Source organism: Octodon degus, unplaced genomic scaffold, assembly GCF_000260255.1.
Source record: "Octodon degus isolate 3935 unplaced genomic scaffold, OctDeg1.0 scaffold00008, whole genome shotgun sequence".
Taxonomy (NCBI): domain Eukaryota; kingdom Metazoa; phylum Chordata; class Mammalia; order Rodentia; family Octodontidae; genus Octodon; species Octodon degus.
Window position 1 is genome coordinate 24,023,790 of NW_004524584.1, and position 14,384 is coordinate 24,038,173.

A 14,384-nucleotide genomic window follows, 5' to 3' on the forward strand; every position below is an offset into this window, starting at 1 on the left:
TCAGCCTCCCCAGTTCTAGGATTACAGGTGTGCGCCACCTGGACTGGTTTCAGTGGCCAGCATGGCATGTGGTGCCGGAGATCAAACCTGAGTCCTTGCTCTTGCCCGGCAGGCGTTTAGACCACCGAGCTGTCTCCCCAGCCCCCATGTTTCCACTGTTGTCTTGTTTGGTTCTCCTATCAATAGCTGCATGGAGGTGGTGAAATCTTCCCCTGTTGGTAAACTAGTTAACATTTACCTCTGGTTGTACAAGTTTTTATTTTATCTATTTGAAGCTTATTTTGCTAGACTTAGAAGTATTTAGTATAATTGCCTATGTATTCTGTACTTTTTAAAAATGTATTTGGTACAAGGTCTCACTACATACGTCGGATTCGTAGTGATCCTGCTGTCTCAGCCTCCCCAGCACTGGGATTACAGGCATGCGCCACCACACTTGGACTTGGTGGCTGGCTTAGTGCACCTGCAGGTGGGGCCTGCGTAGCATGGTACAGGGAATTGAATCCTGGTCCCTGCGCTTGCCTAATCAGGCGCTTAATCCACTGAGCTATCTCACCAGCCCTTAATTTTGTATTTTATGGCAAAATAGTATATGTTTATACACAGGGACAATTAAAACAAGTTCAGCATATGAAAATATATATTTCTATACATGTACCTATTCCAATGGTATAACTAAATGCAGGTTTCCCTTTACCCAGTGGTCAATGTCATCTGGGGTGTAGCTGTGTCATATGAAACACTCAACAACTATACACAGTCCTCATCACTGTGCATAAAAGATGCCACTAAGTCACAGCTCTCCCTCAGTTACACAGTGGAAGTGATGGAAACAGGATTCTACCTTCCACTTGTCTGGCTTAAACTACTTCACAAGAATGTAGTTTTTTTTTTTTTTTTTTTTTTTTTTATCTAGAAGGATTATTTTCCATTAGTCCTTTCCCATCTAAATGAAACAGTTCTTCTAACAAAAAAGTACACATGAGGAAGAGTGAAAACTCAGATAAACTGTTATTCTGTGGAAAAGCCTCTAAGAGACAAAGGAGTTGTCACATAATAAATAAAAGCTGTGGGTATTTAATAGGCCTTGCAATTAGCAGCTATCCGAAATTACTAGAAAATGCTTCAAAACAAAAGGATAAAATGCACGAGGAGAGAAATAGGAATCCATTATCATTACAGTAGATGATACTGGGCTCAAAATCTCTCTTGTAAAAGGCATTTTTAGTGCATTTCATCTTCTATGCATTATATAGTAATATTTTTTATACCTCTTACAGGCATTTTAGTCACTTTAGCACTACTAAAGGCTTTTAGTACATTTCATTTAGTTTGCTTTTTTTTTCTCTCTCTCTAAAAAGAGAAGAGGGCTTGGGAAACATAAAATACTGAGTTTAGGTCCATGACGCTCGTGATGTCTTCATTTGCATATGCTAAGCGACTTGGCTTGCTTTATACTCTGAAGTTTAAAAACTCAGCTTGCTCAGAAGCACTCCGCTGCAGGATGCGCCTCTGTGGCTTTGTTTTCCAATCCACTGGGACTGACTGGGGAGGAGAGAACTGTGTCATTCTGGGCTGGGCCAATGCCTGTAGTTTGTTTATTTAGCCTTAAGAAAAATACATGATCCAAGTGTCAAGGCTGTGGCAGAATGCAATTTATATGCTTATACATTCTTTAATGAATACTCTTCTGTTCACCCTTTGACATCCATATAAAAGGCTCTGTTTTGTGGAGAAGTCTATATTAATCCCTGTTCAGAGCTGGAGTTTAGAGGCAGATGCAGAATAACTCTGTGGCTGTTCTCTTCTTTGAGGAGGGCCTTGTGTTGCGTGGGCCTCTGGTTTTACGTAGGGTGGGGCCACAGCCGCATGAGCAGCAGCTGACTGGCCTGAGCCGTTGCCCATGTGGGGCTCTGGCTTACCTGCCCGTACGCGTGAGTGCTGGGAGCTGGCGCGGCCCTTCTGGGCTACAGAAGTATCTGGTCAGGACTCTAACCTGGGAGCAAGGGCGTGCCCCGACGCTGACCATCATATTGTGTCTAAGGGGCCCTCCTCCCTGAAAGTATTTTAAAAATTATAGCATGTAAGTGTATTATCATAAAGGCATCTGTCATCATGGAGCCTAAAAGCTTTAGTTTTCTTTTCAAAAGAAAGTGAACTACTCTGTGGGCCACTGAGGGAGTGATGGAAGCCAGGCAGGGTGCCATCGTGACTAATGGGAAAGGCGACCTGCAGCCCAGAGAAGTCCTCAGTGATCTGGCATTGAAAATAAAGGGAAGGACAGAGAGCCTCACGATTGCTTCCTTATTGTCATTACTTACAAATATTAACTGCACGCATAAATGGGATCTGCTGCCCTGACTATCATTTCATGTCTCCACCATCACATCCACCTACCTTCTTCCGCCTTCTCCTGTCTTCCCCTCCTTCCTCCTTCCTCCAGGCCTAATCCTCAGCCTGCTCATTCCTCTTCCACTTAGAGGTCAACGTTTTGTTGTCATCATTGTTTGGTTTCAAAATAGGAAAGAGAACATGCAATAGTTACCTATCCGTGTGCAGCTTGTTTCCCTTAACGTGATGAGCTGTACCTCTTCCAATGCCACATTACATCCCCCTTCCATGGCGTTCCTGTTCTGTATTCTGTTTATCCATTCATGTGTTGGTGGTCTTGGTTGTTATGAAGAGAACCACAATAGACAGGGGGCACGCAGCGTCTCTGTGTGGTGGCTTCCTTTGGTTCTGCTCCGGGAAGTGGGTTACTGGGTCATAACATAACTCTATGTCAGTTGTCTGAGGCGCCTCTGGAGGATTTCCCATAATGGTTATCCTTGTTTCTTTGATAATAATCATTCTAATTGGAGTGAGGCGGTTTTGATTCTTATTATAGTTTTGATTCACATTTCTAATGACTAAATACACTCGGCAGTTTTTTCTCATACGTTTGCTGGTCATTTATGTTTCTTATGCTAAGAAGCATTTACTTATATAACCTGCCCCATTTTAAACAGGACTGCTTGTTTTTCACCAATATCTTTTGTTTCTCACATGTTCTGGTTATTATTCATCCATTTGATCAATAACCTGCAAAGATTTTTGTCTTATTCTGCAGGTTTTCTCTTCTTTGCTTCTTTCATTATGTGTAAGTTCTTTAATTTGATATCATCTCCTTTGTTAATTTTTGCTTTTGTTCTGTGCCTGTGTAGGCTTACCTATTAAAAACCCCTGCCTGTGCTAATATCTTGAAGTGTTTCTCTCTTTTGTCTTCTAGTACTTTCAGCGAATAGGGTGTTACAACAAGGTCTTTGATCCATTTTGAATGGAGTTGTGTAAGAGTGAAAGACAACAGTTGAGTTCTTGTCTTCTACATGTGGATGTGCAGCTTCCTCAGCACCATTTGTTAAAGAGGCTGTTTTTCATCTAGTGTATATTTTTGACACCTTTAACAAGAATTAATTGACTGAAGATGTGTGGATTTATTTCTGTGCTCACTCTTCAGTTCACTGGTTTGTGTATCTGTTTTTGTGTGACTATCATCCTGTTTTTATTGCTATGGCTCTGTAGTATGTTTTAAAATCAAGTGTTCAAACCTCTACCATTGCTTTCATGTTTAAGATTGCTTTGATTACTCAGGGTCTTTCATTTTCTGTACGAATTTTAGGGCTTTTCCTCCTGGTTGTGTGAAGAAAGTCGCCATTAGTATTTTGATGGGGTTCACGCTGGATCTATAGATAACCTCGGGTAGCCTGGCAATTTTAATAATGTTAATTCTTCCAATACATGAAGTCTTTCGACCTTTCAGTATATTTTTCAATTTCTTTATTCAGTACTTTGTAATTTCCATTATAGAGGTTTCTCACTTCCTTAGTTAGGTTTTCCTAGGATTTTTTTTTTCTGGCTATTAGGAATGGTAATACTTTCCTGATTTGTCTTTCTGGTAACTCATTATAGAAAAACTACTGATTTTATTTTATTTTATTAATTAACTAATTTGTTTATTTATTGTATTTAGGACAGGGTGTTCAGAGTCTCAGTCTCACTGCATAGATCAGACTCATAGTGATCTTCCTGTTTACAGCCTCCCAAATACTGGGATTGCAGGCGCGTGCCACCATGCCCAGTCTCAATTGCCATCTCAGCCCAACCCGGGTGCGGGGCCATCATGACAGGCCAGGAGATGGAACTCCCAGCTCCTGTGTCTGCCTAAGCAGGCACTTTAATCCACTGAGCTATTTGGCCGGCCCTAAAAGCTACTGATTTTAATGTACTGATTTTACATCCTGCAACTAACTGAGTGTTTTAGATTCTAATAGTATTTTAGTGGTTCTGAAGGATTTTCTATATGCAGACTCATACTCTTTCCAACAGAAAAACTTGATTTTCTTTCCTTCTGTTTGCATAAATTTTTTTTCTATAATTTGATCATCTTAAGTTCACAGTATTGTATTGAATAGGAGTAGTGAGAGTGAACATTCTATTTTCATTCATCATACTAAAAGATTTACTTTCACGTTTCCTTCATTCAGACTGATGCTGGCTACAGGTTTGTTACACATTGGCTTTATTCTTCAAGGTATGACCCTACTATATCTAATTCGCTCATTATTTCTAAAGTGATAGTAGACTTTATGAAGAGCTTTCTCTATATCTATGGAGATGATTATGCGATTTTATCCATGATTCGGTTTCTGCATTGTTTTATGTTGCTTGAAATGTATGTATTGAACAAATTTTAGTCTGTGGAATGAAAGAATTTGATCATAGTGTATCATCTTTCTAATGTGATACTAAGTCTGATTGGTTTGTATGTTGTTGAGGCCTTTTGCATGTATATTGATACAAAATACTGGTGTGTAGCTTTCTTTTTTATGTGTTTAGTACAGGGTCTCACTACACAGATTGGCCTTGCAGTGATCCTCCTTTTTTCAGCCTCCCAAGCACTGGGATTACAGGTGCGCGCCACCACGCCCAGTCTCACTCTCCATGCATGGTAGGTTGGGGATTGAACCCTGGCCACTGCACTCTGCCTAAACAGGTGCTTTAGTTTACTGAGCTATCTGGCTGGCCCTGGTGTGCAGCATTCTTTTTTGTTGTTTTCTTGTCAGATTTTAGTATCAGGGTGCTGGTGACTTTATAGAAAGCATGTAGCAAGGTTCTTTCCCTTTCTGTCTTATGTAAGGGTCTGAGGAGCACGGGTATTCTTCTTCTGTAACACGCAGTATTAAAACCTTCTGTCCCTGTGCTTTTGTTTGTTGGGGACTTTTAATACTGACCTAATCACTACTTTGCACTGATCTGCTTAGTACTTGTATATTCTCCTGGTTCAAATTTGGTTCTGCACATTGAATGTGTCCAGAAACTTGTCCATTTCTTCCAGTTCTTCCAGTTTATAGGGTTATGTTTCCAAAAATTCTCTGTTGATTAAATTTCTGTGGCATCAGAATATTTGCCTCTAATTTATTTACTCATATTCTTTCTACCTTTTGGTTATTTTAGGATTTGTCAGTTTTCTGTATCTTTTTAAGGAACTAACTCTGTTTGTTTGTTTGTTTGTTTGTTTTGTTTTGTTTGTTAGGGCCTGCTCAGCCCATGCTGGGGGTGGTCCTGGCGTGGCATGTGGTGTCGGGGATCCAACCGTGGTCCCTGCACACTTGCCTAAGCTTGCCTCAGCAGAGGTTTTAAAGCTCTGAGCTATCTTGCCGGCCCTAAGGAACCAACTCTTTGGTGTATTGATCTTTGTATTGGTATTTTATTCACTCTTTTATTTTTTTCTATTTTGATCTTTATTTCCTTCTACAGATTTTCATGGGATTTTTTTCCTTATCTTTCTAAAACCTTTAGATAGGTCAGTAGGTCATTTGTCTGAAATCTCTAATTTTGCTGTAGAGTTGCTGTAAAGTTTCTTAGCATCATTTGATTTTTTTTTTTTTTTTGTATTAGGGATTGAACTCAGGACCCAGTGCTTGCCAGGCAAGCGCTTATTCTACTGAGCAATCTCCTGGGGCCCTATTTTTTTTTAAGATTATTCAGAATAGCAATAAGAAATTAGAAGTGATGCAGAATTTCACTGAACAAAATAATATCAATTCAACAATATTTGTTGTACTGCTTAATGTTGTCTTCAATTAATTGTTCAGACTACAAGATACATGCATGCAAAATTGGAAAAAGAAAGAAAAAAGAAAACATTATAAGAAATCAAGAAGAGAGAAAGAGGAAAAAATGAAAAAAGAAGACAAAAAAAAAAAAAAAAGCATTAACTGCTCCTTTCCATAGCCCAGCAGGAATCCATAGTACAATTATCCAAACCATCTTGCTTATGTACATAGATATATCTCCATCCCCACTCCCTCTCCTGTCCTCCTCATCTCAGTAATCACTTCCTTTTGAGCAGCTTTATCCCCTTTTCGTGGTATCTATTGTACCCTCCAGATTTCATTTCCATTTGTAGGTTCTTGCACTAGGGAAGCAATACAATGTTTGCACAATTTTAGCTGTATCACACAGGATTTGGTGTGTTGTGTTTCCTTTTCATTAGATCCAAGGAATTTTTAAATTTCTTTCTTTCTTTTCTTTTCTTTTCTTTTCTTTTCTTTTCTTTTCTTTTCTTTTCTTTCTTTTCTTCTTTTCTTTTCTTTTCTTTTTGGTACCAGGGATTGAACCCAGGACCTTGTGCTTGCCAGGCAAGAACTTATTCTACTGAGCTATCTCCCTGGCTCCTTAAAGTGCACTTTGGACTTCTTCAATCCTTCACTCTTCATTCACAACTGCTGTTTAATCTTCATGTGTTTGTATACTTTTTTTTTTTTTTTTGCTGTTGATGTCTAGTCTTTATTATGATGAGAGAAGATGAAAAATAATTTCAGTTTCTTGGAACTTGCTAAGTCTCTTTGTGGCCTCCTATTTGGTGTATTTTAGGGAAAAAAATCATGTAAAGCTGTCAAATGAAATATCCCATAAATGTCTGTAAAGTCCATTTGATTTACTTGGTGATTCCCTGTTGATTGTTTTTCTTTTTGCCTGAATCATCTAGCTATTGGTGAGAATCAGGTATTGAAGTTATCCAGTGTTGTTGTGTTAGGGTCTGTCTCTCTTGCTATATCTAATCGTGCTTTTTTTTTGTTTGTTTGTTTTTGTTTTTTCAACCGGGGATTGAACTCAGGCCCTTGCACTTGCCAGGCAAGCACTTATTCTACTGAGCTATCTCTCTGGCCCCCTCTAATCGTGTTTTTTAAAAAAATAAAATTGTGTGCTCTGCCGTTTGGTACACATGAATTCATAACTGTTATATCTTCTTGATGAATTGTTCCCTTAATTAGTGTGTAATGGCTTGATTTGTCTCTTCTAACTTATTTTATCTTAAAATATATATTTTGTGAACCGGGGGTATGGCTGAGGAGTAGCTCTGGGTTTGCTCCTTACTTTGCTGAATAACTATAGTTTATCCATTTTATTGGCTGTGTGTATAGCTCATTCTATTTACTTCTGGATTTCAAAGCGATCTTGGTTATTAGGAACTTTGTCTGAGTACTTGAACTATAACATTCTTGCCCTTTAGAGTTTCTGCTAAGAAAGCTGTTTATCTAATAAATTTACCTTCCAGTGTGACTTGGAACATCTCTTTTGTGGGTTTCATAATTCTTTCTTCTGGTACTTTTGACAATTTAATTATCATATATCATAGAAAGGTTCCTTTCTGGTCAGATCTAAATGCCTCGTGCACCTAGATAACCATGTTTGCCTGAAAATTTGAGATATTTTCTGCTATTATCTAGTTGAGTAGTTTTTGATGCCCTCAAATTGTAGCTTTTTTCTCTTGGATATGCCAGTGAGTGGATGTTTCTCTCTCTCTCTCTCTCTCTCTCTCTCTCTCTCTCTCTCTCTCTCTCTCTCTAACAGGGTACAAAATAGTATTAAAACAGAAAAATTATAAGTGATATAGAGTTTCACTTAACAGAATAATATGAATTTCACAGTCTTTGTCATAATACATAGTGTTGTCTTCCAACCAGTTATTCATATTGCCAGATATATGCATATAAAATTGGAAGAAGAAAGAAATATATGATCTCTTAATGGCAGCTAGAGATCTTAAACTCTCCTCACTCAATGCTTTCTTTCTGCCCGAATGCAATATTTCAAAAGTGTTGACTTCAAGTTCTAATATTCTTTCTTCTTCATTGTCTTGTGTGTTTTTAGGTTCTTTATCTGGCTTATTGATCTTTCATATCCAATATTTCTATTTGCTTTTTTTCAAATATTTTCATTCATTTCCTAAATTGTCTTTCTTAATTCAACATTTGTATTTTTAAAAAATTCAATGAGATTTTGAAAAATCATTCTTTGACATTCTTAATTTGATATTTTACTTCAGTATCTTTGGAATCAGCTACAAGAGGGTTATGATCTTTAGGAAGTGTCCTATCAACTTGTTTTGTCATATCTCTGTGCCCCTTATTTCCTTAGAATCTCTTATGCTAGGTGGTGGGGAGATGGCTCAGTAGAATAAATGCTTGCCTGGCAAGCGCAAGGGCCTGAGTTCAATCCCCAGTTCCACCGAAAAAAAAAGAATCTCTTATGCTGAGACTTTAACCTGCTTTATTTATTTATTTATTTAAATGTATTAGATACAGGGTCTCACTATAGAGCTCAGACTCATAGTGATCTTCCTGTTCTCAGCACTGGTATTACAGGCATGCACAACCATGCCCGTTCTCATTGGCCAGCTCAGCCTGCCCTCTCGGCGGGGTCTGTGCTGCACGTGGTGGCAGGAATTGAACCCAGGTCCTTGCACTAGCCTAGTCAGGTGCTTAGTCTGCTGAGCCATCTCATCGGCCCTGGGATGGACATCTTTCCATGATGTATTTCTTAGTTGCTTTGTCTTGACAGGGAGTCTGTTGTGTACCTCAAAAGTACTTCCAGATGGACTTTGTATATATTTTCTTTGTGGCTTCTTTGGCAATGATTAGTGGGTTTTGAAGCAGTGTGTACCATTTCTGTGTCCGAGAGACCCACTGTCTCTATCTTTCAAGAATGAAGAATTTCTCATCAGACGGCATGAGGTAGACAGCTGAATGAACCCAGACAATGTAGGGTATGGGTGTGCTGCCTGTGGACGCCGCACAATGAGAGCAAACCCTCCGTCAGGTGACAGTCACTTCTGGTGGCTCTGCTCATACTGGTTCCATTACTTGAAAACAGTCTGAGGGCCAACAGGATAGCTCAGTGGACTAAGCACCTGCTTAGGCAAGCGCAGAGACTGCGGCTCAATCCCCAGTACTGCACGCCACGCCAGCCCCACCCCCAGGTGCGCTGACCCAACTACCGAGACCAGGCGTGGTGGCACCTGCCTGTAGTCTCAGTGCTGAGGAGGCTGAAAGCAGGAGGATCACTATGAGCTTGAGCTGCAAAGTGAGACCCTGTTCCAAATACCAAAAGAAAGCAGTCTGATCCTGGCGTACCCAATTACGAGGACTGGCCTGAAGCTACTGTCCTCTATGTGGACACTAGTGAGGATCCGTGAGTTCTGTGGCTAGTGAGGGCCAGTATCACAGTCGCTCTGTGTGACAACACATCTGGTCATCATCATTGTGCAGTCTGACAGGAGTGTCACCCTTACCAAGGACAGCAGCCACAATTACTGCATCATCCTTTTCAGCTCTGTGGGGTGTCCATCTGGAAATAGGACCTCAGAACCCTCCCAGCAATGCCCATGTGGGGAAAGACTAACAGCCAGGAGTCTACACTCTCTCCTGATTCTTTAAGCATCTTCCAAGGCTCAAGTGGGATGAGGTTGTGCTTGGGACTCAGTTTATTTCCTCTCAGTGAGTGTGAAGATGGCTCAGTAACAGAGCACCCACCCACTTTCTGTGAGGCCCTGAACTCTGTTCCTAGCCACGCAAAACAATAATAAAACAAATGATAAAAAAAATTAACAATAACATAAAAGAAAAGGGGGAATAAAATGAAAAGGTTAAATTAGCTAAGAAAAAACAACCAAAAGATGAAAAATGAAAGCCAGGGATCGTGGTGCACACCTGTATTTCCAGCGCTTACTCAGGCCAAGGCAGGAGGATCACAAATTTAAGCCCAGCCTAGGTGACTTAGCTACTTAGTAAAGCTCTGTCTCAAAATAAAACTGAAAACTAGGCTAAAGATGTAGCTCAGTGTAAAGGTTCTTTCAACATCTGGTAATAGAAAAAAAAATGAAAAGAAGAAAAAGAAAAGAGAAAATTAGAAAAAATAAGTTGAAGGAGATAAAGTTTTTTTTTAACTAAATACAAGATAAAAGGTAAAATTTCTTTCCTTAAGTGCTCAGATGAGGGAGCAGTCCACGGTTACAGCCTGTCCTGACCAAAACTTGTCTTCAAGCCTTGGGCTGTGTGCTGCACACGCATGCACACATGCATGCGCACGCGCACACACAGACACACACACACACACACACACACACACACACAGTAGTGGGCAGTAGTGATGATTTCAGATATGTCCTCTGCCAGTGGCTAGCAGTAGTGATTTATGGTGGAAGCTTGCAGAAATTTCTCTTAGCTGTAGTGTTGGCTGGAATGAACTCTTGCGGGATGTTGCTTATGCCAGGCAAAGATCCTCTCTGGAGAATTTTAGGCAGCGTGCACTGTGGTGGGACAAAGGCTGGCACTGTGGCATGTCCTTGGACATTTCTGAGGGCAGGAGGGAGCCGTGGGTCCATGGGATGTGCTGCACTCTGAAGCAAGTCCAATGGGAACCCACTCCTGGCTGTTCACTAAGTAGGTCCAGAGAGTGACCCTGGAACTGAATCTGAAGTTTAGCAGGAAGCAGCTCCCTGAGCATCATCCACATGGTGTAGAACACTCACAGTCTCGCCCCCCAGCAAAGACTGTCAGGAAGCAGCTTCCTTCTGCGGCTGTGCAGCAGCCTTGGGTCCCAGAGATGAGGAAATGTGGGCACAAGTTTAAACACTGGGCCCCTTTTTGTAATGATGGCTTCTGATCTCAGCATTCTTAGACCTTGCCTACAAGTATTCTAAACCCTGTGTCTGAAGCCACCTCACTGTGGGCATCCCTGGGGTCTCTTCTGTTCACAGCACGTCCACATTGTGCGCCTTCCTGGAGGTGAATTAAGTGCTAGTGGAGGTAGCTTGGACTTCCACTCATGCCTTGACAATGGGATACCCTCCCTAGCCCTAGCCCCTAGAAGCTGAATGGCTTCCCCCCACTTGTTAAAAAGCCTGCTTCATAATCTTTTTGTTCCCACAGATACTAATTTTCGGTTCACATTCATGCATGTTTTTCGCCTCCTATCAGTTTGTCTGGGGATGTAAACGCCATAAAGCTAGGATTGTCTCTAGTCTCCTGGACTAATGAAATAAGTGAAAAGCATACAAGGAAAAGAGCTTTCTGTTTGTTTACCTGTTAGCTTTCAAAGTTACCTTCCTTTTGGAAGGTTTACAGTGAAACTGACTTTCATGGCTCCCAGTATGTGGCGATTGCAGTTTAGAAGTTGGTGGCCTCTGATGATGTGCCACTGTGGCCCATGCAGAATAACCCGTGGTGTCTAGTGGCCAGAGAGTGCTCACAGCTGCCGGGTGTGTAAAACTCTTGCACTGATCATAAAAGTGCTCAAAGGTCAGGGCAATAATTTAGGTTATGAGTCTTTGGTTTTTGTTTTGTTTTGTTTTTGGCAGAACCAGGGATTGAACTCAGGCCCTCGCGCTTGCCAGGCAAGCTCTTATTCTATTGAGCCATCTCCCTGACCCTGTAATTTAGGGATTTAATTGATGTAAGAGGAGAGTAAGATCTTATTCAACCCTCTTGTTTTATGTTAGTTCTGAAATACATTCTTCTAGCCAGGCAAGCACGGGTGCTGTTCTGCTCTTTGGGGGGCGAGCACCTGCCAGCATAAACCCCCCAGAGGACCCTGCCTCCCTCCTTCCCCAGCCCAGTACCTATAGGGGCCTTTCTCTGTGTCTCTCCACCACAGAATGGTGCTAACCTTAGCTCCTCCCTGCCTGACGGTTATAAGGACTGAGGGATTAAGAGATTAAGTAAGAGTGCTTGAGACAAACAAGAGCCCTTACTTACTCTTACTCTTGTGACTCTTACTCCCACTACTATTGCTACTTTTGTTTGTTTCCCAGGTATCACTTAACACAGACATAGTAGTGACAAAGAAAGGGACATGAAATCAGTTGAAAGGGGAGCTGGATCCTGGTTTTGTTCCTTCATTGCCAACTTTTACTCAGTGTGGGGTTTAGGCTGATCTGTTCGCTTCTCCAACTCACTTTGGTTGGTTGCTTGGTGTTTTTTTGTTTTTGTTTTTTAATGTACTTGGTACAGGGTCTCACTATGCAGTGCAGACATGAAGTTATCTTCCTGTCTTCAGCCTCCTCAGTGCTGGGATTACGGGTGTGCACCACCATGCCCAGTTTCGGTGGCTGGCTCAGTGTGCATGGGGGCAGGGCCTGCACGGCATGCAGTGCTGGGAGTTGAACCCTGGTGCCTGTGCTTGCCAAAGCAGGTGCTTAGTCCGCTGAGCTCTCTCACCAGCCATTGCTTGGATTTGGATGGAACAATCTCTGAAGTGAAATTAGAGCTGTCAAAGGGATGGGTTCCCTGTCCTCAGCAGTGAAGCTTGGGAGTCGTCTGGCTGTGATACAAAAGAGAGTTGCTCCATTTTTCTAGTTTTTACCATTACGGTTAACATTCCAAAACCTCAGCAGAAGTATTTTTTGGTTCTGATCATGTGCCTTGAGATTGACCTTGCTTGTGTGTTTCAGTAACTACACATTTGGGTGAGAGTTAAAGACCTTGCACAGTGATCCATTGCCAACTGAATGTCTCCTTTCCAAGCCCCAGATTAATGTACTGCGGAAGACACATCCTTAGTGCATGCTGTGTGGTCCAAGGAAATGATATCTACGGCGTGGGGCTGATATTGTGTAGAACTGAAGGTGTGTGTGTGTGTGTGTGTGTGTGTGTGTGTGTGGTTACAAATACAAAATGAGCATAAATGTGCTAATATGAGTCTGGAAAAATGCATCATTAAGAGGCCAATAACAAATGCCCATTTTCCTTTTGTTGGAGCCAGTGAGAACAGGAGGAAGCAAAACAAATGGGCCCTACCCCCTGAGCATTTTCCACTCTCGCTCTCTCTATGTTTAGCACCATTGACCTTTTTCTATTAACCTTGGGTCCCATTCAAATATTAATTAGCATGTATTAAAATAAGGGCTCATCATTTTAGGACTTGAGATAAGCTAATGTTTTTAAAAAATCAAATATTCCAAAATCATTTGGAACCTACTTTTCTAAAGCTTGGGCCTATGTGACCCTCTAATCCAGACAGTGAAACCGTGGACTTTCTTTTCTCCTGGCGTCAGTGTCTCCTTGTGTTCATGTCTTCCCTCTGTTTCCTTGCACACATCATCCTTGCCTCACTCCATTTCTGAGGGACCATGTAAATTGGAGAGTCTAGCTCTTTTACTTACTTTGAATGACCTGTATTGAATGATCTACTTAGGAAAATATAGTCATTTAATATGAAATTTAAATTTTTAAATGTTTTTCCTCTTCTACTTTTGAAATATTTTCCTAAATTTTATGTACTTTGACGTTGATTAATGTTTCTAACATTGTAACAGCATAAATCATTGGTACTGCGAAGTCTCTCAATTGTAACTTCTCAATATATCTTTCTCCTCTCTTCAGGAAGTTGAAGACCATGTGGCATTTTTAATAACAGTGCCAACTGCCCTGGCGATTTTCTTTGCGATATTCATCCTCGTGTGCATTGAGTCTGTGTTTAAGAAGCTGCTCCGCGTGTTCTCCTTGGTGATATGGATATGTCTCGTTGCCATGGGATACTTGTTCATGTGCTTTGGAGGCAGCGTCTCTCCCTGGGACCAGGTAGGGTGCTAACGTATATTTTCTAGTATTTCCTACATGTGTTTTGATTTGTGACACACTGAGTTCTGCATACTTGGCTCTCGCCTACAGACAAAACGATGGGTCCAGTCAAAATATATCATGAATGTTTAAAATTATTACAGGAAAAGGCATATTACCATTAATCCTATCTAAATAATCCTTCTTGCTTTGACCGCCCTTGTCCCCATGTTCTTGCCACTTTGTGAAGCAGTTCTGGAAGTCCTTTTACACATCTTTATAAGGAGTGATAAAACAAATACAGTGAATGATGCTGCCAAGTGCATTCCAAGGAAAAGACAGGCTCGTAAAAATGCAATGTAGTGTCCTCATCTCCTGCATTCACCCTGCCTGGCGCTATGTGACTTGTACCTCTTCCCCAAAGTCAGAATGACCATGAAAGGTAAATATTTTGAATCGATTCAGGATGTCGAGCAGCCATGACAGCCCAACAAGGGATGC

The 14,384-nt window shown here is 41.1% G+C and overlaps 1 protein-coding gene across 1 annotated transcript in view; it reads left to right on the plus strand.

Annotated features, from left to right (window-relative positions):
• Positions 1-13,916, plus strand: part of LOC111813579 (adenylate cyclase type 2-like) — a 56,677-nt gene extending 42,761 nt beyond the window's left edge. The window contains exon 4 of the mRNA XM_023704704.1: positions 13,707-13,916. Within this exon, the coding sequence (XP_023560472.1) occupies positions 13,707-13,916 (210 nt within the window). The remainder of the gene's footprint in view (positions 1-13,706) is intronic.
• The last annotated feature ends 468 nt before the right edge of the window (positions 13,917-14,384 follow it).